The sequence below is a fragment of the Balaenoptera borealis genome (assembly GCF_965194805.1).
Source record: "Balaenoptera borealis genome assembly, chromosome: 19".
NCBI lineage: Eukaryota > Metazoa > Chordata > Mammalia > Artiodactyla > Balaenopteridae > Balaenoptera > Balaenoptera borealis.
Genome location: NC_138878.1, coordinates 56,961,195 through 56,988,446, shown reverse-complemented (window position 1 = coordinate 56,988,446; position 27,252 = coordinate 56,961,195). Strand labels below are relative to the sequence as shown.

The window sequence follows — 27,252 nt, the reverse complement described above, 5'->3', positions numbered from 1 at the left end:
CTGAGGGAGAACTGAGGAACTGGAAATATGAAGAAAGGGGAATGGCCCCAGTGGATTTCCCCAGATGAATTCAATCTATCTTTATTCAGTTGGGAGATTATAGGTTATATAATCACCGCCGCCCCACCCCCACCCCCCAGATAAAGCAATCTCTTCCTTGATGGCATCCATACCCGGAAAACTTGAATCCCAGGGTGTTCAGATTTCTGCACAGCTGATTTCCCAGAATGTATTTAGGCAGGATCTGGTACCCTGGACACAACCGCTCGACCTGGCACCATGGAGCTGAGAGGGGCCTTCACCATCTTTCTGGCACTCTGCTTGTCTTGTCTGCTCATCCTCATCGCCTGGAAACGGACCAGCAAAGGGGGGAAGCTGCCCCCTGGTCCCACACCGATACCTTTCCTGGGGAACCTGTTGCAAGTTCGTACTGATGCCACTTTTCAGTCTTTCATGAAGGTGAGTCTGTCTACTCCTCTCATAGAGCTGGAAGCAATTAATTCTATAGACAGATAATGTAGAAATTTCTGACTTCGAAAGAGAAAAACAAATATCGTATATTAACGCATGTATGTGGAACCTAGAAAAAGGGTACAGATGAGCCGGTTTGCAGGGCAGAAGTTGAGACACAGATGTAGAGAACAGACATATGGACACCAAGGGGGGAAAACTGCGGTGGGGTGGAGATGGTGGTGTGCTGAATTGGGAGATTGGGATTGACATGTATACACTGATGTGTATAAAATTGATGACTAATAAGAACCTGCAGTATAAAAAAAAAAAACAAACAGAACAACTAATACTAAAAAAAAAAAAAAAAAAAAACCATGTGCTAACACATATATATGGAATCCATAAAAAAAAAAAGGTTCTGATGAACCTAGGGGCAGGACAAGAATAAAGACGCAGACGCAGAGAATGGACTTGAGGACACAGGGAGGGGGAAGGGTAAAAAAAAAAAAAAAGAAATTTCTGACTTCTAAAACACAGGCTCTTGAAAACACAACCTTAAATGTCTGGAATTTCAGAATCTGAAACTCTTGGAAACACAGACTCCTAGCATGTTAAACCTTAAGCCTCTCACAACCTCAGGACTTTGGAATAACCTTACCTTCTATCCTTAAACACAAGAACTCTTGCACTCTGTTGGTCTTTGAACTTTGAGACTCAGTGTCACGAAATCTTAGGATTCTAGAAATTTAGCACTTCAGAGGCAGAAGCATGGATCTTGGAGTTCCATCTCATCCAGGTCCATCATTTTATAGATGCAGAAACCAAGCCTTGTGGCAGTGTTGGAGGATCTTTCCCAGGATGATAGAAGCCAAGGCTTCTGAGCCTTTTCCTCAGTAGTCTTTCCAAGCCCAGAGCCCACATTTCTATCTCCTTGAAATCTCCATCTCCTAAAATTCTTGTTGGTTGTTACTTGGTACTCCAATGAGCCCCCTCCTCTTATGTCTTCCTTCACTCTCAGCTCAGGGAGAAATATGGCCCAGTCTTCACTGTGTACATGGGTCCCCGGCCGGTAGTTGTTTTATGTGGACATGAAGCAGTGAAGGAAGCCCTGGTAGACCGAGCAGATGAGTTCAGCGGCCGTGGAGAATTGGCTTCAATAGAGCGAAACTTCCAAGGTCATGGTAGGTAACAACAACAACAACAAAAATAAAAACAAAATGTAATCACAAAGTGTAATGTACTTCTATGTCCCAGGTTCTTTGATAAGTACTCTAAATGAATTATTGCAGTGACTCCTCTGAGGGAGCTATTAATGTCTTACTAATTTTGCAAATGAGGAAGTCGAGGGTGAGAGAGGTTAGATAATAACAGTCAGTGGTAGAACCATTTTATTTTGAACCCAAACCATCTGACTCTAGGATATCTTCTGTGTTACTTGTGTTCTTATTTTTAATGGATTAGTGACACTCTTTGTGTACTCACTCAAGCCCTCATAGCCAACCTTACTTCTTATTTTCCTATACATACATACACACCCAACCCATAAGTCTCTGCATCCTCCCTTTAGATAGATACCTTTCTAATGTTACCTATACATCCATCTCTAATTGCCCACATCCTTCAATTCCAAGCAGCCTCACAACATTCTTTTGATACTTCCATCCGTCCATCTATCCTTATACTTTTCCTTCCACCCTTCCATTTTTCCATTGATCCATACATCCACCAAAACAATCCATCCATCCATTAGACTTTCTATACAAATATCTTTCCATCCAATTGATCTATACATTTATCAATTAACTTTCCATTTACCTATCTATCCATCATTCCATCCATCCGTTCATTTATCCTTCCATCATTCATCCACCTATTAATCTTTCAAATCATCCTTCCAGCCATTTATCCATACATCTGAAACCACCCATCCATTAACCCTTCACCCATCCACTAAGTCTTTCATCCATCCATTCATCAGTCATTGCAGTCATAAACTCTTCCTCCCATTCATTAATCTATCAAAATCATTTCATTAAATTTCCAAATACTAATTCACCAATCCATGCATGTCTGGAAACTTCTAAATACTGCTTACTGCGTGGTAACTCCTTTTGTGTAGGTATATTGATGTACAGGTGTGATCTTCTGTGTACACTTATGTGTTTATGTCTAGAGAATCCAAGTAGGACATAGAAAATAGAAGTAGTCTCCGCATTCTGGTGTACTCTATATGGCATTCTATCTATATCTCCCTCCATATTCTTATGCATCCATCCATCCTATGCATCTATCCAGTTTCAGGTCTCTATCTTGTAAGAAACTCTCCTTGATCTCCTGCAATCACTACTAGCCTGATTTCCTTCACCTCAGTCCTGGACTGTTTTTGAGGTCCAGTAGGGAGGGAACTTTAGTCTCCCCATTAAGCCTGGGAGGTTGGAAGAGGCATCCCCGAGAGCAGAGTTTACAGCTGTCATATTCTGGCACCCTCCCAGTCCAGCACAGAGTTGGGCACAAAAAAGAGTGGAAGCAGGAGCCTGACACTTAGATTCTGGCAGGTGTAGCTCTAGCTAATGGAGAACGATGGAGGATTCTCCGACGCTTCTCCCTGACCATTCTTCGGGACTTCGGGATGGGGAAGAGGAGTATTGAGGAGCGGATCCAGGAGGAGGCTGGCTTCCTACTAGAGGAATTACGCAAGACCAAGGGTATGGGGGCCACAAGGGGGAGGGCTACAAGGGGGCTGGGTGGTTGTAGAGAGCTCAGTCATGACAAGATGGGCCTTGGTGGGAGAAAGCTTTGGAATGAGAGAGGATGAAAAAGATGGAGGATTTACTGAGATTTCCAGCCAGAGTCCATGTTAAAAGTTCACATGGGGCTTCCCTGATGGCGCTGTGGTTGAGAATCTGCCTGCCAATGCAGGGGACACGGGTTCGAGCCCTGGTCTGGGAAGATCCCACATGCCGCGGAGCAACTAGGCCCGTGAGCCACAACTACTGAGCCTGCGCGTCTGGAGCCTGTGCTCCGCAACAAGAGAGGCTGCGACAGTGAGAGGCCCGCGCACCGCGATGAAGAGTGGCCCCCACTTGCCGCAACTAGAGAAAGCCCTTGCACAGAAACGAAGACCCAACACAGCCAAAAATAAATAAATAAATAAACAAAAATAAAGGAATTCCTTAAAAAAAAAAAAAAAAAGTTCACATGAAAGACCCTTAGGGATCACTTGTCCAGAGACTTGAATCAGTGGATCTCCAGGAGTTTTTGAGCTCCTGGTATCAAATGCAGACTTTGGCGATATGTGAGTTTGTGCCTTTTCCTAGTGACAGGATTAAATTTTATTACATCTCTCTGTCTATCTATCTATCTAGGTATATATTCACACATATACATACAAAAATACATAATTTTGGTAAAAACCATGTAATGTAAAATTTTGCCAGCCTAACTATTTCTAAGTGTACAGTTCAGTAGTGTTACATATATTCACATTGTCGTGAAACAAATTTTTAGAACTCCATGGATGTTAAATGGTCTGCATAAAGACTTTGAAAGTTCACGTACCCCTAGAAATTATTTGCAAAACTGCATTTTTGTGAATATATGCATTGTTTTAGAGAAATTGTCCCCAAATCCACTGACCTGACCGGCATCCTATTTTATAGATGGTGCAGCTGAGACCAAGGGAAGGATTTTCCTAATAGCTCAGATGGAATCATTGGTAGAGATAGAGAGATCAAGCCATTCTTTTTTTTTTTTTTTAATGTGTCCTGTACCACCACTTCTTTCCCAAATGTGTGACTCTCCAGCACGAACAATTAAATACTAATAACAAAAAATAATGATTAAGCTCCACCAGCATTTTTTTTCAAGTTTTTAAAAATAAATTTGTTTATTTATTTTATTTATTTTTGGCTGCATTGGGTCTTCGTTGCTGCGCGCGGGCTTTCTCTAAGTTGCGGCGAGCTGAGGCTTCTCACTTCAGTGGCTTCTCTTGTTGCGGAGCACGGGCTCTTAGGCGCGCGGGCTTCAGTAGTTGTGGCTCACGGCTTAGTTGCTCCACGGCATGTGGGATCTTCCTAGACCAGGGCTCAAACCCGTGCCCCCTGCATTGGCAGATGGATTCTTAACCACTGTGCCACCAGGGAAGTCCCTCCACCAGCACTTCTTGTGTTTACTACATGTCAGGCACTGTGCTAAGTATTTCACATGAATAATTATATTGAATACTCATGAACCAATGAAGTGGCTACTAAAGAAACTTGCAGATTGGGAAATCTAGACTCAAAACACAAAAATGAAGTAACTAACAAATGCTGTTAAGCAGTTGAGTCAGGACTCATATCTGCAACTGAATGATTTCACATCCCATGTTCCTACTCATGGCCTCCAACTTCCAACACCCAGGGGCCCCCATCGAACCTACTTTCTTCCTGAGCCGCACTGTCTCCAATGTCATCAGTTCCGTCGTCTTTGGAAGCCGCTTTGACTATGAGGACAAGCAGTTCCTGAAGTTGCTGCAGATGATCAACGAGAGTTTCATCGAGATGAGCACACCCTGGGCCCAGGTGCCCACCAGCCGCCTCTCTGTCCACCCCCCAACCTCAGTTAACTAAACCCCTGCCTCTACCTCACTCATCTTCCCCACAATCCTGGGAGGCAAATATCAAAATGTCCTGGGTCTCCAAGAAGCAAAGAGCCTCATGCAAGCAATTCTCAGACCCAATGCTGGATGTTGAGCCCAACTATTTGACTCCAGACTCAGCCCATGCTGGCCTCTGGTGCCCATTGTTGACAAATCCCCTTTGCTTATTCCCCACAGTTATATGACATGTATTCTGGAATCATGCAATATTTGCCAGGAAGACACAATCGCATCTACTACTTGATAGAGGAGCTCAAGGACTTCATTGCCTCCAGGGTCAAGATCAATGAAGCATCCCTTGACCCCCAAAACCCTCGAGACTTCATTGACTGCTTCCTCATCAAGATGCACCAGGTACCTCTTCCTCTTCCCCCAATCCTTTCCTCTCATCTCCCCAATCCTTACCGCCTACAACTTTAAACTCATCTGTAAACATATTGACGACAAAAGAGCAAGTATTGTTTCACATGGTTTACTTTTATTTATAGATGAGATATAGAAACTGTAAAGGCATAAACTCTTACACTCTTAAACTTTGAATCTAAAAATTCTAAGAACATGGAAACTTAAAATCTTACGCCTTTCTAATCCTATATGCCAGAGACTTACAAATATAGAAAAGTAGAATGAGTCTTTAGAGTCTTAGAATTGGTGGAGCTTAAACATTTAAAGTCTAAACTTTTGAGTTTAAAGTTAAAAGTTTAAAGTCTTGGATATGTAGCAATTTAGAAGCTTAATACCTCTACATCATGGATACTTAGAATTTTAGAAATTTATATTTTTTTATTGTAGAACCTCTGTACTAGGCAGTTTTAAATTATGCTACCCTAATGTCCTAGAACTTTCAAAGGCAATATCCTGTCAACTTTCTGACAAAGCAATCTCTACTTTTTTCTCCTTCATTCTCCCCACTGTTCACTACACTTCAACTATACCGGCAACTATGCTGGCCTTCTCTTTGTTTTTTCTCACCCGACACACTTTGTGGTTCCACGCCAGGCACACTTCTGCCTCAGGACCTTTGCTCTGGCTGTTTCCTCTCCCAGATACTCACCTGGTTCACCCATCTTTTGTGTTTTCACAAAGCCCTACCTTATACACAGGGAGAAAATAAGATAGAGGCAGAGAAGGGTGATTCTATTTATTATCCCTGTCATTTTCAGGATAAAAACAATCCCCACACGGAATTCAACCTAAAGAATTTGGTCCTCACCACTCTCAACCTCTTTTTTGCTGGCACTGAGACTGTGAGCTCTACCCTACGCTATGGGTTGCTGCTAATGATGAAGCATCCTGAAGTAGAAGGTGAGCGTCCACCTGAGCTGCTTACCTGGTAACTCTCATTTCCAACAGGAAAGAAGACATCATCTTGAAACCTTAGAACCCTACAGCTTTAGACTCTTCACACTTTAGAAACTTAGGATGTGTAATCTCAGAATCTCTGGCTTGGAAGGCCGTTTAATTTAATCTCCTGCTTGGTGCTTGTAATAGTTTATGCAGTAAATTATGAGAAACTTAGTAGCTTAAAACAACAAAAATCTATTATCTTACAGTTCTGGAGTTCAGAAGTTCAAATAGGCTTTCACTGGATCGAACCAAGGTAGATCTGATTCCTTGCTTTTTCCAATTTCTAAAGCTGTATTCCTTTCATTCCTGGGCTCACGATTTTTCCCTCGACTCCAAAGCCAGCAGCATAGTGCCTTCAAATCTCTCTTTGCTTCCAATGTCACATCTTCTCTGACTCTGATCCTTCTGCCTCCTTCTTATATAGACATTTGTGATTACATGTAGGGCCAACCTGGATTACTCAGGATAATCTCCCCATCTCAAAATCCTTAATTATATCTGCAAAGTGCCCTTGGTCATGTAAGGTAACATTCACAGGTTCCAGGGGTTAAGAGGTAATACCTTTTTTTTTTTTTGGCCACACCACGTGGTATGCGGGCTCTACCCCAACCAGGAATCGAACCCGTGCCCCCTGCATTGGGAGTGCGGAGTCTTACCCACTGGACCACCAGGGAAGTCCTGGAGGTAATACTTTGATGGCCATTATTTAGCCAACTATAGAGCCAGAATCAAATAGAATCCATCACCAGTAAATTGCAATCTAGTCTGGTTGGGTAACTCCAGTAATGAGAAATTCATTACTCACCAAGGAAAATCCCCAGTTTTGGTCCCTTTCCCTTCTTTTTTTTGTTTTTTAAATTTATTTATTTATTTATTTTTGGTCGTATTGGGTCTTCCGTGCTGCACATGGGCTTTCTCTAGCTGCGGCAAGCGGGAGTTTCCCTTCGTTGTGGTGCGCGGGCTTCTCACTGTGGTGGCTTCTCTTGTTGCAGAGCACAGCCTCTAGGCGCGTGAGCTTCAGTAGTTGTGGCACGTGGGCTCAGTAGTTGTGGCTTTCAGACTCTAGAGTGCAGGCTCAGTAGTCGTGGCGCACGGGCTTAGTTGCTACACGGCATGTGGGATCTTCCCAGACCAGGGCTCGAACCCATGTCCCCTGCACTGGCAGATGGATTCTTAACCACTGTGCCACCAGGGAAGTCCCCCCTCTCCCTTCTAATGCAGTTCAAAACAAACAAATTTCTCTTGTTACAGATAATGGGAGAGACTAACTTGTTTCCACTCAAACTCATCTAGTCCCTCCTTCATTGTCCAAGTTGTCTTTTACAATCTAAATCATCAAATATTTAATGGACATCGTCTATGTGCTAGGCACTACCCTAATTACTTGCATACTGGATTTTATGTAAAATTTACAACTCTATGAGCTTGTTAGACCGTCACGTCCATTTTGAAGATGAAGAAACAGAGGCTCAGAAGGTAAAGTCATTCGCCCCAAGGTCACTTATCCAGGAAGTGCAGAGAGGAGTAACTGCACCAATAGTGTTCTTAATCACTGTCACATCATTGTTGTCATTTGCTTCCATCCTGTCCTCGTTACCTATTTCCCAGCCTGTCAAAAATCTGTGCATGGCAGCTCAGCTGGGAGCAGGACACTGCCCTGAGCATGAGCCTTCCATGGTTCCTCAGTGTTTTCAAGATAACGATCAAATGTCCCAGCTGACATGCAAGGCTCCACTCTTGCCTCCTGGTCTGATGAGTGTTTATCAGCCCCACCAATTCTTATTCTTGTCAGGTGTTAAGAATAAAGAGACAGTCCAAATACACATGGCCTGCTCCCTCAGGGTCCACAGGTGCTGAAGATACAAACCCACAACCCAACCCTGGTCTCTAGAAACACCTCCTGCATCATTGTCTGTTATGTTTTCTGGTCTCTTCCAGCCAAGATCCACGAAGAGATTGACCAGGTGATTGGACCACACCGGATCCCAAGTGTCGATGACCGGGCCAAGATGCCCTACACAGATGCCGTGATCCATGAGATACAGAGACTGACAGATATCGTGCCCATGGGTGTCCCCCATAATGTCATCCGGGACACTCATTTCCGAGGCTACCTTCTGCCCAAGGTGGAGTTGTACCTTCATTGTCACTCCTCCCTCCACTGTGCCCTTCTCTCCTCTGCATTCCCTACCATACTCCATACTTCATACTCCAACACTGACTTCTCCTAACTGCCCCCATATTCATCCCAGGGCACCAACGTGTTTCCTCTGCTTGGCTCAGTCCTCAAAGACCCCAGTTACTTCCGCTACCCAGATGCCTTCTATCCCCAACACTTCCTGGATGAGCAGGGCCGCTTCAAGAAGAATGAAGCCTTTGTGCCTTTTTCTTCTGGTAGGTGTCTATGGTCTGAGTCCCTACCACCACCACCCCTGCAGAAACATGCTAGATATATCCCGCAACCATTGGTCTGTATTTGACATTCGGGTTTGAATGGGAAGTTGAATGCTATTTCATAGAATCATACAATCCTAGAATCCTAGAATTCCAGGATGATGGAATATTAGAACCATTGACTCTGATAATTAGAAAAGTAATAGCACTAAACAGGGGTCAGCATATTTTTTCGAAGGACCAAATAGAAAATATTTTAGGTTTTGCTGGCCATATGGTCTCTGTGTGGACTGTGCAATCTGCACTACTCAGCTCCACCATTGTACTACAAAAGCAACCATAGACATTCATAAATAATGAGCATGTCTGGGGAATTCCCTGGTGGTCCAGTGGTTAGGACTCCGAGCTTCCACTGCGTGGGGCCTGGGTTCGATCCCTTCTCGGGGAACTAAGATTCCACAAGCCACACAGCACCGCCAAAAAAAAAAAAAAAAAAAAAGAGCATGTCTGTGATGGATGCCAAAGAAAACTATAGACATATAGACAATAAAATTTGAATTTTGTTTAATTTTCACATCACAAAATATTATTTTTCTCTGATTTTTTTAACCACTTAAAAATGTTAAAAGATTCTTAGTTTGCAGACAGTACATAACAGGCAGCAAGGAAGATCTGCCCAATGAACAGTAGCTTGGTAACTCATAATATCTTAGAACAATTGTATTTTAAGTGTAAGCCACACTGAACCTGGTGTCAGTGCAGTGTTAGGAAACAGGACCCCACTTCACCACTTACAAACACCATCAGTGGGGCCATGAATGAGTTACTTCAGCTCCCTGTCTGTAAAATGGAGAGTAATCTCTCCAAACCATTGGAAGGGTAACTGACAAACAGCAAGCACTATTTTTTTCCCCCATTTTTATTGGACTATAGTTGATTTGCAATGTTGTGTTAGTTTCTGCTGTACAGCAAAGTGAATCAGTTACATGTATACATATATCAACCCTTTTTTTTAGAGCAAGTACTATTTAAGTGTGACGTTTTATCTTCCCTCACCAGTGTCTGGCACCTAGTAGGCACTTCATAAACCTTTAAGAACTGGAAATGAAAAGAATCTTCAAATTCGTGGATCCTTTAGAACCATTCATTCCATGCTAGAATCTGTTCGAATTTGAGCCATCAAAGGAGTAGCTTCCACGTGTTGAGCCCCTATAAGTGGAAGATCCTAGCAGAGCACTAACTATTGAAACCCACTGCATCTTTATAATAACCCTAAAAAGTGGGTGTTATCATGACCCCAGAGATGCTGAGGAGGCAGCTGAGGCGGAGGGGTGGTGGGACCGGAACACTCTCGCTGCTCCCATTATCCCGTGCAGCTCTGACCCTCCCTCCCGCCCTCCTCTATGCCCACAGGAAAGCGCATCTGCCTGGGCGAGGCCATGGCCCGCATGGAAATCTTTCTCTACTTCACCTCCATCCTTCAGAACTTCTCCCTACGCTCGCTGGTGCCACCCGCTGACATCGATGTCACGCCCAAGGTCTCGGGCTTTGGCAACATCCCTCCGACCTATGAGCTCTGCGTCACGGCCCGCTGAGCGCCCCCTGTTGGATGTGGCAGGAACCGTCGGAGAACAGAGCCCTGCCCACGTGTCCACGCGCACCCAACCTCTTCATCTTCCTGAATTCTCACAACAGCCCTAAGAGAAGGCACTATTACACTGTCAAGGGACACAGGTCAGCGAGGTTCACCCAGAAATAGGGAGCTGTGTATCTTCTACAACCAGCAGAAAAGTAATGCCCTGTCCAAGACTTTGGCAAAGGCTTGCAGATTTTAAGTTCATTTGTTCACCTCCAGCTAGGTTTCTGACTGTACCAAATTCTTGTTGTAGACTCCATACCTTTATGTTGTTCCTTTGACTTTTCCCTGATAAAGACCAAAGGCAGCCAATGAAGAATAAACATAATAAATTTTTTAAATGGTATAGTGCATTAGAAAAGCAAAGTAGGGAAATGGGCTAGAGATATCCAGAATTGGAATTTTAAATTGGTGGCATGGGTGGTTTCACAAGGCAGCGAGGAGCAAGCTGTGCAGATACCTGGGAAGGGAGTGTTCCTGGCAGAACAATCAAGAGTCATAAGGCAGAAGACTATGTGTGTGTGCATGAATCCACAAGGAGACACGTAGCTGGAGTAGAGGAGGAAATGAGAGAGTAGGAGTGAATGAGATGAGGCAGAGGGTTAAAGGGCTGGATTTTGTGGCCTCGTGGCCTTTGGTGAGGACCTGAGCGAGAGGGAGGTCTTTGGGAAGGTTGGTGAACATAAGGTGACATGTATCGACTTGTTCTAAATGGCTCGCTCTAGCTGTTATACAATGAATAAACTGAGGGAGGGAGGGGGGACAAAATCAAGGACCAATTAGGAAGCTACTACAAGCAGTGATGTTGGCTCAGACACAGCAGAACCAGTGGAGGTGGGGAGAAGATGATGGATTTGGGATTTATTATGATGCATGAGATTGCAGGGTTTGCTAATGTATTGAACACAGGGCATGAGTGAAAGAGGGGGTTCAGGTATCACTCTAGGGATAACAGTTCATCCTTTATAACTTCTTTCTCAACATGACACCTCCCAGAGACTCCCAAGTCCCCTAACAGTCAAGGTTCCTATTTTTAATCAACATAAAATGTCTTTGGCTACTTTAAGTAGAAAAGCCTGCTAGCTACTGGAAGGTGATTGGTTAGCTCACAAAATCAATAGGAATTCTGGAAAGCTAGGCTAAGAATATGAGTAGGAAAAAAAAAGAGCTGTGCCAGGAGAACATCAGCCAAGGTAATGACCAGAACCATCCAGCTAGGGGCTGCTGCTGCCACCCCAATCCCCAGGCACTGAACACTACTGCCTTGGGACTCTTGACCCATTGAAGCCACTGTGGACAACTTCCTAACTGTGTCTGTGTTTTTGTGTCACTTCCTCCAGCAAGAGTCAAAGTTCCCAGCAGGATGATCCAGTTAGCCAAGCCACAGTCAGAATGTGGTGAGGAAGAATTAATGGTACCCCTTCAGCTACTGTGGTGGGAGACAAAGACTTTCCCCTGATTAAGAGTCACACAATATGGGATTTTCCAAAATTGGAAGAGTTTTGAGACTGGGTATGTGATAAAGAACAAATGCCATGATGGACAGTATGTAAATTGAGTCCTTCAGGAAACAGAGGTTTAGACAGAGCTGGGAGTGCATCATTTTATTGGGGGGTAATGTGTGGGAAAGACAAAAGAGGAAGAAAGCAGAGTGGGTCAGGAAAAGTCTTCAGACCAGGATACAGATCTGACACCCATGAAAGGAAAGAAGGGAGGGAGAAGAGTTGGGCAGTGAGAGACTAGGACCACCATGGAGAGTCACCTAATGGGTACCTCTGTAGTGAAGATTGCTGTTAGGGGTGTCTCACGTTGGACAAGAAATGGTAATGCCTTGCACCCACCTTCACTTTTATTGATGAGGAGAATCAATTAGATACTTCCTAGAAATTCCAAGAGCTATAAGGCACCGTAGTCATTCAACACACATTCCTATTCTAAATGGGGCCCTGTGGAAGGAACTGATGCCATAAAGGTGACCAGGATAGATTCATTCAGTGACCTCATGGGGCTCACAGTGAAGTGAAGAAGGCTAACATCTCTGGACAGTGACAGCAAGAGTAGCCAGGGCTCTGATGGAAGGACAGGATAGTGTCGAAGGCTATGATGCAAGAAGAGAAGCCCAAGGGTTTGGGGTGACACCAGATGGTATGAGAAAGTTTTGAGAGAGTCGATATCCCTTTTATTTCCTTGGAGTAAGTTTGTCTCAGAAATTAGGTGAATCAATTGTCTTTATACTTTCACTGATAGGAAGAACACATCAGGATATATGAGTCAGAGAGGACATTTTCTTTACTTTTTTTTGGCTTTTAAAAAGGTTTTATTGGGATAAAATTCACATGTCATAAAATTCACCCACTTAAAGTGTATAATTAAATGTTTTTTGATACATTCATAGATAGGTGCAATCATCACTGCAGTCGATTTTGGAACATTTTCATCACCTCAGAAATGAACCTCATACCTTCTAGGTGTCACTCCCCTACTCTGTCACCCCACACCCCACCCTAAGCAACAACTAATCTATTTTCTATCTCTATAGGTTCCCTGTTCTTGACTTTCATATAAATGGAATCACGCAATATGCGGTCTTTTGTGACTGGCTTCTTTTGCCTAGCATAATGTTTTCAAGGTTCCTGCTAGTGACAGTATGTATCAGTACTTTATTCCCTTTTATGGCTGAATACAATTCAATTGTATGGATATACCATATTTTGCTTATCCATTTTTCTGTTAATGGATGTATTAGCTTGCTAAGACAGGTAGCTTCCTAGGTACCATATCAAAGTATCACAAACTGAGTGGCTTTAAAAAAAAAAAACAACAGAAACTTTGGCCATGGCTCAAGACTTGGCTCCTGAAAATAACCCCCACTGGCCTTCAAAGTCAAATGTTCTGGGGGCTCATCTTCCTGCTGCAGGACCCCCTGGCTGGGGAGCCCAATGTGGGGTTTGGAACCCCTCGGTCCTTGGCAGGAATCTCTACAATTGTAATTGTCCTCCTGTTTGTGGGTTGCCCACCTGGGGGTATAGGTCTTGACTATGCTGCATCTCTGCCCTTCCTACCCACATCATTGTGGTTCCTTCTTTATACCTTTAGCTGTAGAAGATCTTTTCTGCTAGTTTTCAGGTCTTTCTCATCAATAGTTGCTCTGTAAATAGTTGTAATTTTGGTGTGCCTGTGGGATGAGGTGCGCTCAGGGTCTTCCTGCTTTGCCATCTTGGCCACTTTAGCAGGTGTTCTATTAATAGTTGCTAAATAAATGAACCACGTGTCCAAATTTTCTTTCCATTTCCCAGTCCTACTCTGAATAGTCTCTCCTCTTAAGAGCATAGCTTTTCTAACACTCTCTCCAATGAAAGTTACTCATTCAACCACCTCCAATGAGTCTCAGGGTCAGAATTAGGGTCAATACCTCTTATGTCTCAATACCATTTTGACATCCTTGAGCACAGACATAACAGGTGTTTTTAAAATTTTGTCTGCTAAATTCCAACATTAGGGTCATGCTAGGATCGTTCTCCATCAATTTCCTTTTCTCTTGAGTATGGTTATATTTTCCCGTATCTTCATATGCCTAGTAATTTTGGATTTTATCCTGGATATTGCAAGTGGTACATTGTAGAGACTCTGGATTCTGTTATGTTCTGCTGAAGAATATTGATTTATTTTGTTTTGTTTTCAGGGAGCAGTTAATTTGACTGAGCTCAAAGGCTCAGCTCTGAAATCTTATTTCAGTTCTTTTAGCCTTGGCTGACACCGCTTGGAGTTTTCCAGCACATAAATAGTTCAACAATCAGTCAGAAATTTGGACAGAGTTTATACATAGAATTTGGGGCTCCCCCTCTCTGTCTCCCTCCTTTTTTGAGATTCTACCGCCACTACCACCAGGTGTTATAATCACCCTAAACTCTGTCCTCTGGTTCTTCAAGTCAGAAAAATTCCAATGTTTCTATCTGTGTTTTAGCCACCTCCACGGCACCTTCCAGGGCTTGCCTTCAGGCCAAAATGTATAATAAACAGGAAATTCTCTTCCTCTAGCTCCCTTCAGTATCTGCCTGCTTTATTCACTTTTCGGCAATTTCAGGGAATTGGGGTTTTTTTTAATGTTTTATTCTGAGTTTATAGTTGTTATTTTCAGGATACTTGTCCCTATAGAAGCTACTCAACCATAACCAGAATCAGAAACTCCTCAGAGCACGTCTAGAGTATGACCACAACATCCACTTATAAAAATTCTTTCTGGGCTACCCTGGTGGCACAGTGGTTGAGAATCTGCCTGCCAATGCAGGGGACACGGGTTCGAGCCCTGGTCTGGGAAGATCCCACATGCCGCGGGGCAACTGGGCCCGTGAGCCACAATTACTGAGCCTGCGCGTCTGGAGCCTGTGCTCCGCAACAGGAGAGGCCGCGATAGTGAGAGGTCCGCGCACTGCGATGAAGAGTGGCCCCCGCTTGCCACAACTAGAGAAAGCCCTCGCACAAAAACAAAGACCCAACACAGCCAAAAATAATAAATAAATACCACTTCTGTGCAACGACTCCCACATTAAAAAAAAAAAAAAAAAATTCTTTCTTTTTTGAGTCTGCCTCCTTCATCCCTGTCATCTAGCAAACCTTGCCCCCTCTCTCTACTCCAAGACCTGACATTCTTCTGAGAAGGAGCCACTTCAGTGGCCATGGGCATGAGCTGTCCAAACAATCAGACAAAAGGAAACTTGACTTTGTTCTCTTTTTTGGCCTTCTACTTCACTGCATTCCAGCCCACACTCCCACCAGCCCTACCCTGATCTTTGTCATCACTGAGATCTGAAACACAAACATCTCACTCCCCGACCAAACCCCTTGTTCTCCAGGCTCACTCACCATTTCACTGCCAATAGCCTGGATGGTAACACTGGTTGAGCAGGTCTTTGGTTAATGTTCCAAAGAATACAAAAACAATGAAAGGTCAAGTCTCCTCCCTATTAAGAGACCTTTTAAATATACATCTTTAACATTTTGGAATGTTTTGTTTCAGGCTTACAAGGAAGTTTTTCAAAAACCACAGGCTATCAAGGACAGTTTTCTGATGGTTCATAAAGAAGAAAAGGTGGAGCTTGGCAGTCTAGAGTGGTGGTGAAGAGCATGAAAGTTAGTCAGTCACACGAGGCCATGTTCAGGCTCTACCTTTATTGCCTGTGAAACCCAAAGCAACTCACTTCCAACTCTTTGGACCTTACTTAACTCATTTGCAAAATGGGGATGACAAAACCAACACCATAGGCTTGCTATGAGGACTTTAATAAGACCACACTCATTAAAAACTTCACACAGTAAGATGCTAAGTTCAATGAATGATATCACTATTGCAGTACTAGTATTTAAGTTTAAAACAAGAAGGCTAACTTAAGATTCTCATTTGGGGAATTCCCTGGCAGTCCAATGGTTAGGACTCCGCGCTTTCACTGCCAAGGGTGTGGGTTCAGTCCCTGGTCAGGGAACTAAGATCCCACAAGCCGCACGGTGTGGCCAAAAACAAACAAACAAACAAACAAAATTCTTGTTTGGAAATTTGTTGGAGCTAGTTAGAGATGGTGGTTTCTCAACACGGTGAATGTACCAAATGCCGCTGAACCATTTATGGTGTATAAATTTCACTTCAATTTTTAAAAAAAGATTCTCATTTGGACAGGGTCATACATTTCAGGCACACTTGTGGGCATGAGCCAGGTTCTTCCTAAGAGTTTTGGTTCAGGCTAGGGGGTAGAGGATAGAGAGATAATTGATAAAGTTGGGACAGGGAGCAGGGAGGTGTTACTGTGAAATATACCTGTTCTGTTCCATCCATCTCACATATCCAAGACCTGGCTTGGACCGCCCTGCTCTCTTCCCTTACCTGTGAACTCATCCCACAAGACCCAGTTCAAATGACACCTCCCCTACCAGGCCTTCCCAGTCCTCAACCCTAAGTAGTAATTTATTACTAATAATTACTAATTAAAACTAATGGCATCATTGAGGACTTTAATTTATCCAGGTCTGCTCTCCCACTAGTCTAAGAAATCCCTAAGAGCAGGGAGTATGCCATGGTTCAACACGTCCAAAGTTGAGCTCGTTTTCTCTTGCCTCAGACCTGCTCTTGACCTGTGTCCCCAAACCAATAAACAACACTACCATCTCTCCCCAACACTAGCCTCCTCCCTCACCACAGCAAAGTCAACATATAACCAAGGAAGAATTAGTTCTTCCTTCTATATCTTTCTCCAACCCACCCTCTCTTCCCATCCCCATGGTCCTGTCCTCTCTCACCTGTACAAGTCACTTCCTCATCTCTCGGCTTATGGTCTCATCTCCAAAAACCTGAAGAATCTTTCTGAAACACAAATCTGACCACTTTGTTCCCCTGCTTAAAAGCCTTCTGTGACTCCCCGTAGCTTCAGGACAGAGTCCAAACTCCCCCAACCCAGTTGCATATGGTCCACCAGATCGGACACCTGCTCATGGCTGCAGACTCACCAGTGAACATGGCGCCAGATCTCTGTGCTCTAACAAGCTCTCAACCATGCTCCACGGGCCTCTGGCCTTTATACAAGCTGATTCCTCTGCCTGGAACTCTCCCTCCCAACTCTCCCTATCCTTCCATGGAAAAATTCCTACTGAGCCCTCTAGTGGTTTACCCAGAAGCAACAAGGTTGAATCAGGTGTCCCAACCCTGAGCCCCGCCACCTTGACCTTGACCTTTCTGCCTGTGCCTCCTCATCCCAGTTCTGAGCCCTCTGCCTGTGCCCCCCCCCATCTTGACCTTGACCCCTCTGCCTGTGCCTTCTCATCCCAGCACTATCCATTCTGAGCTGTCCTTGTCTGGTGACTGATCTGTCTCCCCCTCTGGAGTGAGAGCTCCATGAGGGCAGGTCCCAGGGCTGTCTTGGTCACCCCTGTGCCCTCAACATCACCCAGCACAAGCTGGCATGAAGTAGTGGGTTCAATAAACACTGGTTGAATGCCTCTATTAAAAGGCTTAAGAGCCTGGGGATAATACTGTGGGAAAGAGAATTTTCTGAGAAGAAGTTGATCCAATGGGAGTGACCTACCTCAGAATGTTCTCAGGACACATCTGTCCTATGGAAGTTTTTCTACTTAGTATGACCCTTGAAGACTGAAGGAGGTAATATCCTGAAAAATAAGGGAACTATTTGTTTGTTTGTTTTTTAAGAAGGGAAATGGAGGGACTTCCCTGGCTGTCCAGTGGTTAAGTATTCACCTTCCAATGCAGGGGGTGCGGGTTCGATCCCTGGTTGGGGAGGTAAGATTCCACATGCCTCACCGGCAAAAAGCCAAAACATAAAACAGAAGCAATATTGTAACAAATTCAATAAAGACTTAGGGAAATGGAGCTGGGCCAGGGCTCTTGGAATCCAAACACAGACAGAAACAAGCAGATCTCAGACATTCCCATGTTCACAACATGGCCTGCATGCCTACATACCACACCAGAATAAACACACAAAAACATCCATACACTTATGTATAGTCACAAGTTGTACATGCACACACATAGATGTGAATACACAGTCTACGTGTTGGACCCAGAGACACACATGTAAATATCCCCCAACAGACATATATCCCAAAGCATGTACTCATGTTACCCACAGGCAGATGCAGAGATGGGCACGCATTCAGGCACACTGGCAACGGACACATTCACATCCTGTCAGGCACTCACACAGATGTGCACATATAGCCATAAAGACTTATGGATACTCACTTATGCACAAACACACACTGCACAAAGATGCATAAGTGATAGGAGTCCTGTAACTCTTTGTTCCGGCAATATTGGCCCTTTGAGTTTATCTTGTTCTTTGTTCTTGGATCACACCACACATACCTGGACTTAATCTTCACAGTTGGTGTTTACCAGGGGTAACCAACATTATTAAGGAAAAATGTCAATGAGGGAAAAACAGCAGGACCACTCCTCTTTTCTCTACTCCCACTTTCAGCATCCCAGGGCCCCTCTCTGTTTCTGACACTGGAGTTTACCCAAATCTCCCCTGACATAGTTCTCTCTGCCTGCTAATAACAGCCCTGACACACCAGGAATCACGTCTAACGGGGACTTCACACACCCTCAAATACAACCTTCTCTTCCCAAATATTCCCTTTCCACTGGTGGGGAAACCCAATCGCAGGAAGGGGAAGTGAGTGCAGAGCAGGAGAGAAAGGGTTCACATGTGTGCCCCTTGCCCACTCTCTGTTTTCTGTCCTCAGTATACCCACATGTAAAATGGGAAACATCAATAATAATAATAATAATAATAATAACGGAAATGATACAATTGATGTAGTGGGCTTCCCTAAGGATCTGGGTTGGGAACCATTGGGGCTCTCTGTGAATTCTAATCCTTGAGACAGTTGGGATTTTTCAGTATCATATTGGTGTTTGTTACTATTTCCAAGCCCTGGCCACTCCCTCTACCAGCTGAGACCGTGAGTTACTCTTCTCCAGTTCTGTGGGAAGTTCCATGGAAGTGCAGCTATGGTCTTCTACCTCTTGCCCAGCCACAGATAGTCAGTTCTATGACCCCTATCCTGACCTCACTTTGAGGTCCCAATGAGAATTCTGGGAATCAAGAGGCAGAATTGTGTCCAAAGTAAAAGCAGGTCAACATCTGGGGTCAGATGCTGACCCCATGATCCAGCTGGGCTCTCCTCCCAGGAACACCGCATCCACAGCCCGGGGTCCTTTCTCACCTCAAGACCCTCAAACCCATTCCCTGGAATCTCCCCCCACTATGAGACCCTTCAACCTACATCTCTCCTCACCAAAAGACCCCCAAATCCACAGCCACACATCCTGTTTCATTCTAATAGCCTTATATCCAGATCTTTGAATTCTTCTTTCCCAAGACCCCAAAATCCACCACTTTGGGGTCCCTTCTCACTCTGAGATCCCAAATCCAAAGCTCAGGGGCTCCCCCAAGCAAATATTCCAAAATCTTCAATTCTGGAACTTACCTACTGCCCTCCACAGCCTAGGGCAGTCCCTCCCGAGGGAACCACAAATTCCATATTGGGGCCCACTCTCTGTTAATCTGATCTGAGGTCCCCCTCCTCCTTCCTTGCTGGCTATGTCCCAAGCTAGGTGGGGAGCATAGTGGGGGGTATAGTTGGGAGGTGAAATGAGACAATTATGTAATCAGGACCAAAGTCGGCCCTTCTCTCCCAGGTAGTATAAAAGCAAACCATCCCAGACATCACCAACTGACTGTCACCCCCAGTGCCGCCATGCTGGCCTCAGGGCTGCTTCCTGTGGCTTTGCCAGCCTGTCTGACTATACTGGTCTTGATGTCTGTCTGGTGGCAGAGGAAGCTCGAGGGGAAACTGCCTCCTGGACCCACCCCTTTGCCCTTTGTCGGGAACTACCTGCAGCTGAACACCAAGCAGATGTACAACTCCTTCATGAAGATGTCCCAAGGCAGAGAGATGGGTGGGATGGGATGGGGTGGTGGGATGGGATAGGGGTGGTGGCCTGCCCTGGTTGGGGCTTTGTGGCTGGGAATTGACAATGTTGGACCAGAGTCATAGGAAAGGAAAGGGGAGTTTTAAAGATTCAGTATCAGGGTCCTGGCCAGGAAAGACCACATCTTGGGATGTCCAGCTCCTTGACCGTCAGAGCCTGTAGGGAAATGCATCTCGGTATGTGAGATCTGGGTCCAGGGCCAGTTCAGAGCAGAGGCTGCTCTCTAACCACTCCCACTCACCGCCATCAGATCAGTGAGCGCTATGGCCCTGTGTTCACGGTCCGCCTGGGGCCCTGGCGGGTCGTGGTGCTGTGTGGATATGACACTGTGACGGAGGCTCTGGTGGACCAGGCTGAGGAAGTCAGTGGACGAGGCAAGCAGGCTAACTTCAACTGGCTCTTCAAAGGCTATGGTGAGGGGGACCTCGGAGCGGGGGGCAGGGGGGTGTGGTCAGGCAGACTTGATGGCTTCAGTGTCCCCAGCCTTCTTCTCCTGACTTCCTCTGGTATTCTCTGTCCCCATTCCTGTTCTTTGTTGCCGCCCCCTCTGTCTCTAATTTGTCTTAGCATTTCTGCATCTCTATTTCTCCCTGCCTCTCTCTCCCCTATCTCCCTGTCCTCTTTCACTAGATGTCTCTTCTTTCTCTGTATCTCTTAGAAGCTCTTGGGACTTCTGCTTTGGAACCCTGGTCCTCTATCTCCATATGCCTTTTTGTCTTTTTCTCCTTTTCAACTTCTGTGCTTCCCCAGGCTTCTCTCTCCCCTTCCCTCTCTCTCTTCTTTCTCAGTCTTAGAATCTCACATTATTTCTGTTTCAAAATCCCCATGCCTCCATCTCCTGGTAACAGTCTCGACCCTCTCTGTTTCTCTCTCCTTATTTTTCTCTCTTCTCCAGCTCAGTTTTAGAATCCTTCACAATTGTTATATCCGCCTCCCAGATCTCCAAGTATCTCACTTCCCCTCCTTCCCTCCTCTGTCTCTTTCTCTTCCTGTGAGTGTCTCTGTATCTGCCTTTTCTCGGTGTTATCTTTCCTGCCTCTCTCCTTCTGATTCTGTTCTTGCAACTCGGTCTCTATCTCTTTCTGCGTTTCTCTGAGTTGTATGTCTCTGTCTCTGTCTCTCTCTTTCTCCCCCGCCCACCCCCCTCCTTCCCTCCCTTGCTTCCTCCCACCCTCTTTCCCTCCCTCCCCACCCCTCCCCTCCCCGCTCCATCTCCCACTCGCTCTCTCTCTGCCCACCTTTCTCTCGCTCTCCGGGCCAGGCGGCTGGTCTGGGCCTGCCCCGCCCCTGTCTGCCCCGCCCCGACTCCTACGCTCCCTCTGCAGGCTTGGCGTTCGGCAGCTGGGAGCGCGCCGAGCAGGCCCGGCGCTTCTCCATCACCACACTGCGGGACTTCGGCGTGGGCAAGCGCGGCATCGAGGAGCGCATCCAGAGGGAGGCGGGCTTCCTCATCGAGGTCTGCCGGGGCATGCGCGGTGAGTGGGGGGGACCCCGGAGACCGCGAGGAGGAGGAGGAGAAGGAAAACAGCCGGCACCGACACACGCATTCTGGCCCCGGAAGGGGTCCAGGTTGGGCGAAGGCGTCCGGCCTCCCAGCTCTGGGGTCTGAGGCTGGAAGTCTGGCTCAGCACCTCCGTGCTCTCCTCAAATTCGCAGACTGGCATCAGACCGCCAAGCTGACTCTCCCCCAAATCCCTGTCTCTCCCCAACCCCACCCCGTCCCCCAGGCGCCTTCCTCGATCCCACCTTCTTCCTGAGCCGAACCGTCTCCAATGGCATCAGCTCCATCGTCTTCGGGGGGCCGCTTTGACTACGAGGACAAAGAGTTCCTGTCACTGCTTCGTAGGATGCTGGGAAGCTTCCAGCTCACAGCTACGTCTACCGGCCAGGTAACCCGTCCCAGCCTGGCTCTACCATGCCTCTACCTCAACCTGCCAACTGCTCCTCCACACCAAGACAGGCGCCCCAAACTCCCATCCTCCAACAGACAGGATCCCCTCAAAACCAGCCCCCCACTCTCGGACAACTGAACAGTTGCACCAGAACCCGGGACAGGTGCCCAATACTCAGCCTCCAAGCACACCTGGATATGTCAAAAGATGCTCCCCCCCACCAAAAAAAAAAAAAAATGAATGAAAAAAAATAGACACTGCAGGCAAGATACATGTGCTCAACCCAGCTTTCTCTTCTCACCAGCGCGGGTGTCCTCACCCCAACTTACCTTAATATCTAACAGATGCTCCCTTTTAAGATATTCTATCTTTCCATCTGAATTTCTTAACACCTGGACAAGTGATCACCTCAGCCCGCTTCCTGAACACCTGGTGCCGGAAAATTCAGCCCAGCAAAATCATTTGTTATCTACACAGGTGTCCCAAACCAGCCCACTAGAATATCTAGACAGTGCCCCCTACCCAGCTCACTTAAATATCTCAACATTTAGACAGGTACCCCAAACCAAGACCCCTAAACATGTAAACACCTGGACAGATTGTTCCCCAAACACCCAAATAAGTGTCTTCCAGCCCAGCTCACTCAAATACCTACAGAAGTGCCCCCCTATTGGCCCATTTGAATATATGAACACCTGAACAGGTATCTCCCCGCTTTAACACCTGCACAGCAGCCCCCAATCCAGATTCCCTAAATATCCACACAGTTGTTTCCAACTGAGACCACCTGAATGCCTAAACACTTAGGTGACCCCCCCTTCCAAGTCCCACCTAAATAGCTAAGCACCTGGACAGGTGTCTCCCAAGCCAACCTCACCTGAATATATGAACACCAGATATATGCTCCAATCCAGCATCACCTGAACTTCTGAAACCTGGATATGTGTCCCAGTCCATGTCACTTGAATTCTTGGACAGGGTCCCTCACACTTAACTCATGTGAAAACTTAGATATCTATTCCCATCCAGCCCCATCGAAATACCTAAACATCTGGGTAGGTGCCTTTAACCCAGTGCCTTCCTTGCCCTGTGATAGGTCCGACTCCCATTGGGTCCTGAGCACTGACAGCTGTCCTTCCCTTCCATTCTTCTCTCCCCACCCTCAGCTCTGTGAGGTGTTCTACTCAGTGACGAAACACCTGCCAGGGCCCCAGCAACAGGCATTTAAGGAGCTGCAGGGGCTGGAGGACTTCATCGCCGAGAAGGTGGAGCAGAGCCAATGCACTCTGGATCCCAACTCCCCATGGAACCTCATCGACTCCTTCTTCATCCGCATGCAGGAGGTACACGCCAGCAGCCAGTAAGGAGAGGTCCAAAGCCAAGCAGAGGGAAAGCAGGCTGGGGGTGGTGGAGAACAGAGGCCCATTGAAATCATCCCCCATCCTAATAATTCTCACAATCCCAATGATAATTAACCATCACTGTTCCATCTACTGAGCCCTTGTCCTCAAGCAGGACTTGTGCATGCAAATCATAATAGCAAGCATTTCTACAACACTGCCATGTGCCAGGCACTAATTTAAATGCTTTACGGTATCCACCTATTTAGCACACACCTATTTAGCTCTTGGAGTAGGCTCTCTATTATGACCCTGATTTTACAAATGAGGAAACTGAGGCCCAGAGAGTATAAGTGCCCAGTCTGAGGTCACACAGCGAGGAAGCAGTGGACCCTAGCTAGGACCCTTCTCTGACTCTAAGCCTGGTGCTTTTCACCACCCTGCACTCACCTTTCGTTCCCTAGTATCAGATATACCTCTGTGGACAGGGCACCTGGCTTTACTATGCAACAGTGGAGGGTCCCCACCCCCATCTGGTTGTCAGTCTCCCTTCTATGATGAAAGGAGATGGGCCTTTATGGAGTCTGAAGTTCAAGGTGAAAGGATCCAGGGAGGGATTTCTCCATAGTAAGCGTCAATATTTTTAGTGAAGATGCTGTTGCTTAAATAGATGCTGTTGCTTAAAATTCTGCATCTGTGTCTCAGAAAATGTGTCTCTCTTTAACGCTCTCATTCTGTCATGCCATCTCTCTGTCCCTCTTTCTCACTCACTGCCTCTCTCTATCCCTCTCTTTCTAAGTATTCCTACCATTTAAAAAATGACAATTAAGCTGATAATTAAAGGACAAATAGTCAGATGGCAAAGAGTGTGAGGAGGGCATTTTGGGGCAAAGCCTGCAGCCTGGGCAAAGGCCTGGAGGCCCGGAGAGAGCCTGGTAGAAATAGAGTCCCTCGGACTTCCCTGGTGGCGCAGTGGTTGAGACTCTGCACTCCCGCTGCAGGGGACACGGGTTCGATCCCTGATCGGGGAAGTTCCGCATGCCCCAAGGTGGTGCCACAAAAAAAGAAAAAGACAAAGAAATTGAGTCTCTCTTCCCACCTTTGGTCTGGATCTAAAAGAGGCAGGTCCAAAAGGAAAACCCCCAGAAGGGCCCTGAGAGCATTGGGGAGTGGGCTCAGCCTTAAACCCTCTCTCCACGCAGGAGAAGAAGAACCCTAACACGGAGTTCTACTTGAAGAACCTGGTCCTGACCACACTGAACCTCTTCTTTGCGGGCACTGAGACGGTCAGCACGACCCTGCTGCTCATGAAGCACCCAGATGTGGAGGGTAAGGCTGGAGGGGGCAAGGAAGTGGGGGCCACAGACCCTCAAAATTCCTCTAAGCCCGCTGCAACGGTCCCACCTCTCCCAGGTCCCTGGACCCTCAGACATGCCCTGCTATCCAGGGACAAGGTGATATTCGCTGATAGGCACCAGCCGAATTTCACCAGCTGTTAAAATATTGAAAATATCTGAACTGATCGGTGTATAGTTCCCACACGGAACCAACCAAGTGCCCACTGCCTGCTCCTCCAGACCACCCCCCAAGACTCTTCCCTTGCACCTCCCCTGTGATTTTGGCAGGACCATGTGAACAAGACCCTGCACCAACAGTGCCTATGGCCTGAATGTTCTATGTCCATGTCACATGTGGATGTCATGCATGTTGTACCTACTTGGACAATCATCCCTGCCCTGAGTCCTCACAATAGCTAAACACGTTCCCCCTCCTCCCCAAGCCAAAACCCATGAGGAGATTGACCACATGATTAGAAAGAGCCATCAGCCCACGCTCAAGGACGGAGCCAAGATGCCCTACACAGAGGCTGTGATCCACGAGACCCAGAGATTCTGAGACATGATCCCCGTGGGCCCGGCCTGCAGAATCACCAAGGATACCGAGTTTCGAGACTTCCTCCTCCCCAAGGTGCTGCCCCACCCAGCCTAAAGGGATCTCCAACCCACTCCCTGTGACCCCGCACCCCATTCCCCTTAGAAGCTTCCCAGCCCCTGTCCCGCTCCCTCAAAGACCTTCCCAACTACCGTGTCCCTTCCACCTTCCCACTCAGAGACTCCTGAATTCCATATCTCCCCAGACCTCTTGCCTCAGGGAATATGAACCCTATGTCCCCCCAAAATTCTTGTCTCAGGAGAGACATAACCCCCTTGTTCCCCCAACCTCCTGCCTTGGGAGACACGAACTGCATGTCCGTGAAACCTTCTGCCCCAGGAGACACAGAGCCCATGTTACTCAAATTTCCCTTCTCAGGGGACATGAACCCCATGGCTGCCAAACTTCCTGTCTCGGGACCATGAATCTCATGTCCCCCAAAGCTCCTCCCTCAGAGGACCCCAACTCCCATGCCTCCCACTTCCCTTCACCTAGGTCACACAAATTCCCCCTCCACCCCCAGGTGCTTTCAGCACACCCATCCCCAACTCTACCTTATCAAAGTCCCCTCCCTCCTCCCAACCAGGGCGCCGAAGTGTTCCCTATGCTGGGCTCCGTGCTGAGCGACCCCAAGTTCTTCTCCAACCCGTGAGATTTCAACCCCCAGCACTTCCTGGATGAGAAGGGGCAGTTTAAGAAGAGGGATGCTTTTGTGCCCTTCTCCATCGGTAAGACACACTGCCAAGCCAACACCACCAGGGGCCTCCTTCATCTCTAAGGTGTAACCTAGTATCTTTCTCCAACTTGGAAGTCCCTCTTACCATATACCCTGGAGCCAACCAGCTGCAACCCCCATAACTACCAAGAACCTGGGCCCAGGCAAAAGAAAAGGGATGATCGTACCCATTTCAGAGATGGGGAATATCATGGCCCAGAGTGAGCCAGAGATTTGTCCAAGGTCACTTAAATTCTTCAGATTCCTAGAAAGGCGATGGCACAGCAGCCATATTTGAGTGTGTATTTGAGGAGAAGGGGCACCTAGAGTTCCCATTGCTACAGCCTGTTTTGCTTCACCCCACCCCATGTTCTAGGGAGACAGGCTCAGAGAGGAGTAGCAACTTCTCTGAAAGTCTCTCAGGCCTCGATATTCCAGCCCGTCCTCCCTGGGAGAATACAGCTGGGGGTCGGTAGTGGCGTCAAGGTAGCAATGAGAACAAGCCTCACCTCCATGCCTCCCTGCTGTTCCTTCAGGAAAGCGGTACTGTTTCGGAGAAGGCCTGGCTAGAATGGAGCTCCTTCTCTTCCTCACCACCATCATGAAGAACTTCCACTTCAAGTCCCCACAGTCGCCCCAGGACATCGACGTGTCCCCCAAACACGTGGGCTTTGTCACCATCCCACGAAACTACACCATGAGCTTCCTGCCCCGGTGAGCCAGGGCTGTGCCAGGGTGGGGCTGGTGGGAGGAGCAAATGGGAGAGGGAGGGGCGGGGTGGGGTTAGGGGAGGGGCGGGGCTAAGGATGGGGCAATGATGGACGGGGGGTCAGGGGAAAGAAGGGGCAAGGTGGATAGGAGAGGAAGAAACAAACGGACTCTGTTCACCTTGCTAGAGGTGGGTTGAGAGGAAAAGAAACCTTATACTATACTTTGAATAGTAACAATAACAGATATTATTTATTGAGCAAGTACACTGTGTCAGCTCTACGCTAAAAGCGTCATATACTCACCTCACTTAATGCTCACAAACCTATGTCACGGGGAACAGTATTCATGCCCATTTTACAGGTAACAAAGATGAGGTCCAGAGAGTTTAAGTCTCTATCTGAGGTCCCACAGAACACAAGTAAGTACTCAGCAAGTACATGAACACAGATCTATATAGGGATGGCTATACTTAGCCCACAGTCGTTTGGGGAGATTCTTAAAAAACACCCCTTCCTCAAGTGAAAAAACAACAACTTATCATACTATTACACAACCTGAACAGCTCTGTCCAGGAGATTTTTTCCAGAGCCCTCACAGGCAGCTGACCTGGCTTCACTACACATTTGCCCACACCCTTGCTCACTCGTGCACACTTTGGATGCCAGAGCATATTTCGTCCCCACCACCA

At 46.7% G+C, this 27,252-nt stretch overlaps 2 protein-coding genes across 3 annotated transcripts; both read left to right on the top strand.

The window, feature by feature from the left end:
• The first annotated feature begins 231 nt into the window (after positions 1–231).
• Positions 232–14,506, top strand: LOC309616690 (cytochrome P450 2G1). 2 transcript variants are annotated; one of them, XM_082367551.1, is made up of 9 exons: positions 232–459; positions 1,472–1,634; positions 3,015–3,158; positions 4,855–5,015; positions 5,270–5,446; positions 6,256–6,397; positions 8,378–8,565; positions 8,692–8,833; positions 10,247–14,506. In XM_082367551.1, the coding sequence occupies exons 1-9, from the start codon at positions 280–282 to the stop codon at positions 10,426–10,428; spliced, it is 1,479 nt and encodes a 492-aa protein (XP_082223677.1). In that variant the 5' UTR covers positions 232–279; the 3' UTR covers positions 10,429–14,506. The 2 variants fall into 2 exon arrangements, with proteins under 2 accessions (XP_082223677.1, XP_082223676.1); XM_082367550.1 differs by having other exon boundaries at positions 235–459; positions 3,009–3,158.
• Positions 14,507–14,600: 94 nt separating this feature from the next.
• On the top strand, positions 14,601–26,571 carry LOC309616710 (cytochrome P450 2A13-like; the record flags this gene model as incomplete). Its single annotated transcript, XM_082367585.1, is given in 12 exon segments — positions 14,601–19,919; positions 20,225–20,387; positions 21,300–21,449; positions 21,702–21,769; positions 21,771–21,863; positions 23,033–23,209; positions 24,409–24,535; positions 24,987–25,099; positions 25,103–25,174; positions 25,725–25,787; positions 25,791–25,866; positions 26,390–26,571. Coding segments are annotated over 12 exon segments (1,464 nt in total). The 5' UTR covers positions 14,601–19,739.
• Positions 26,572–27,252: the final 681 nt, after the last annotated feature.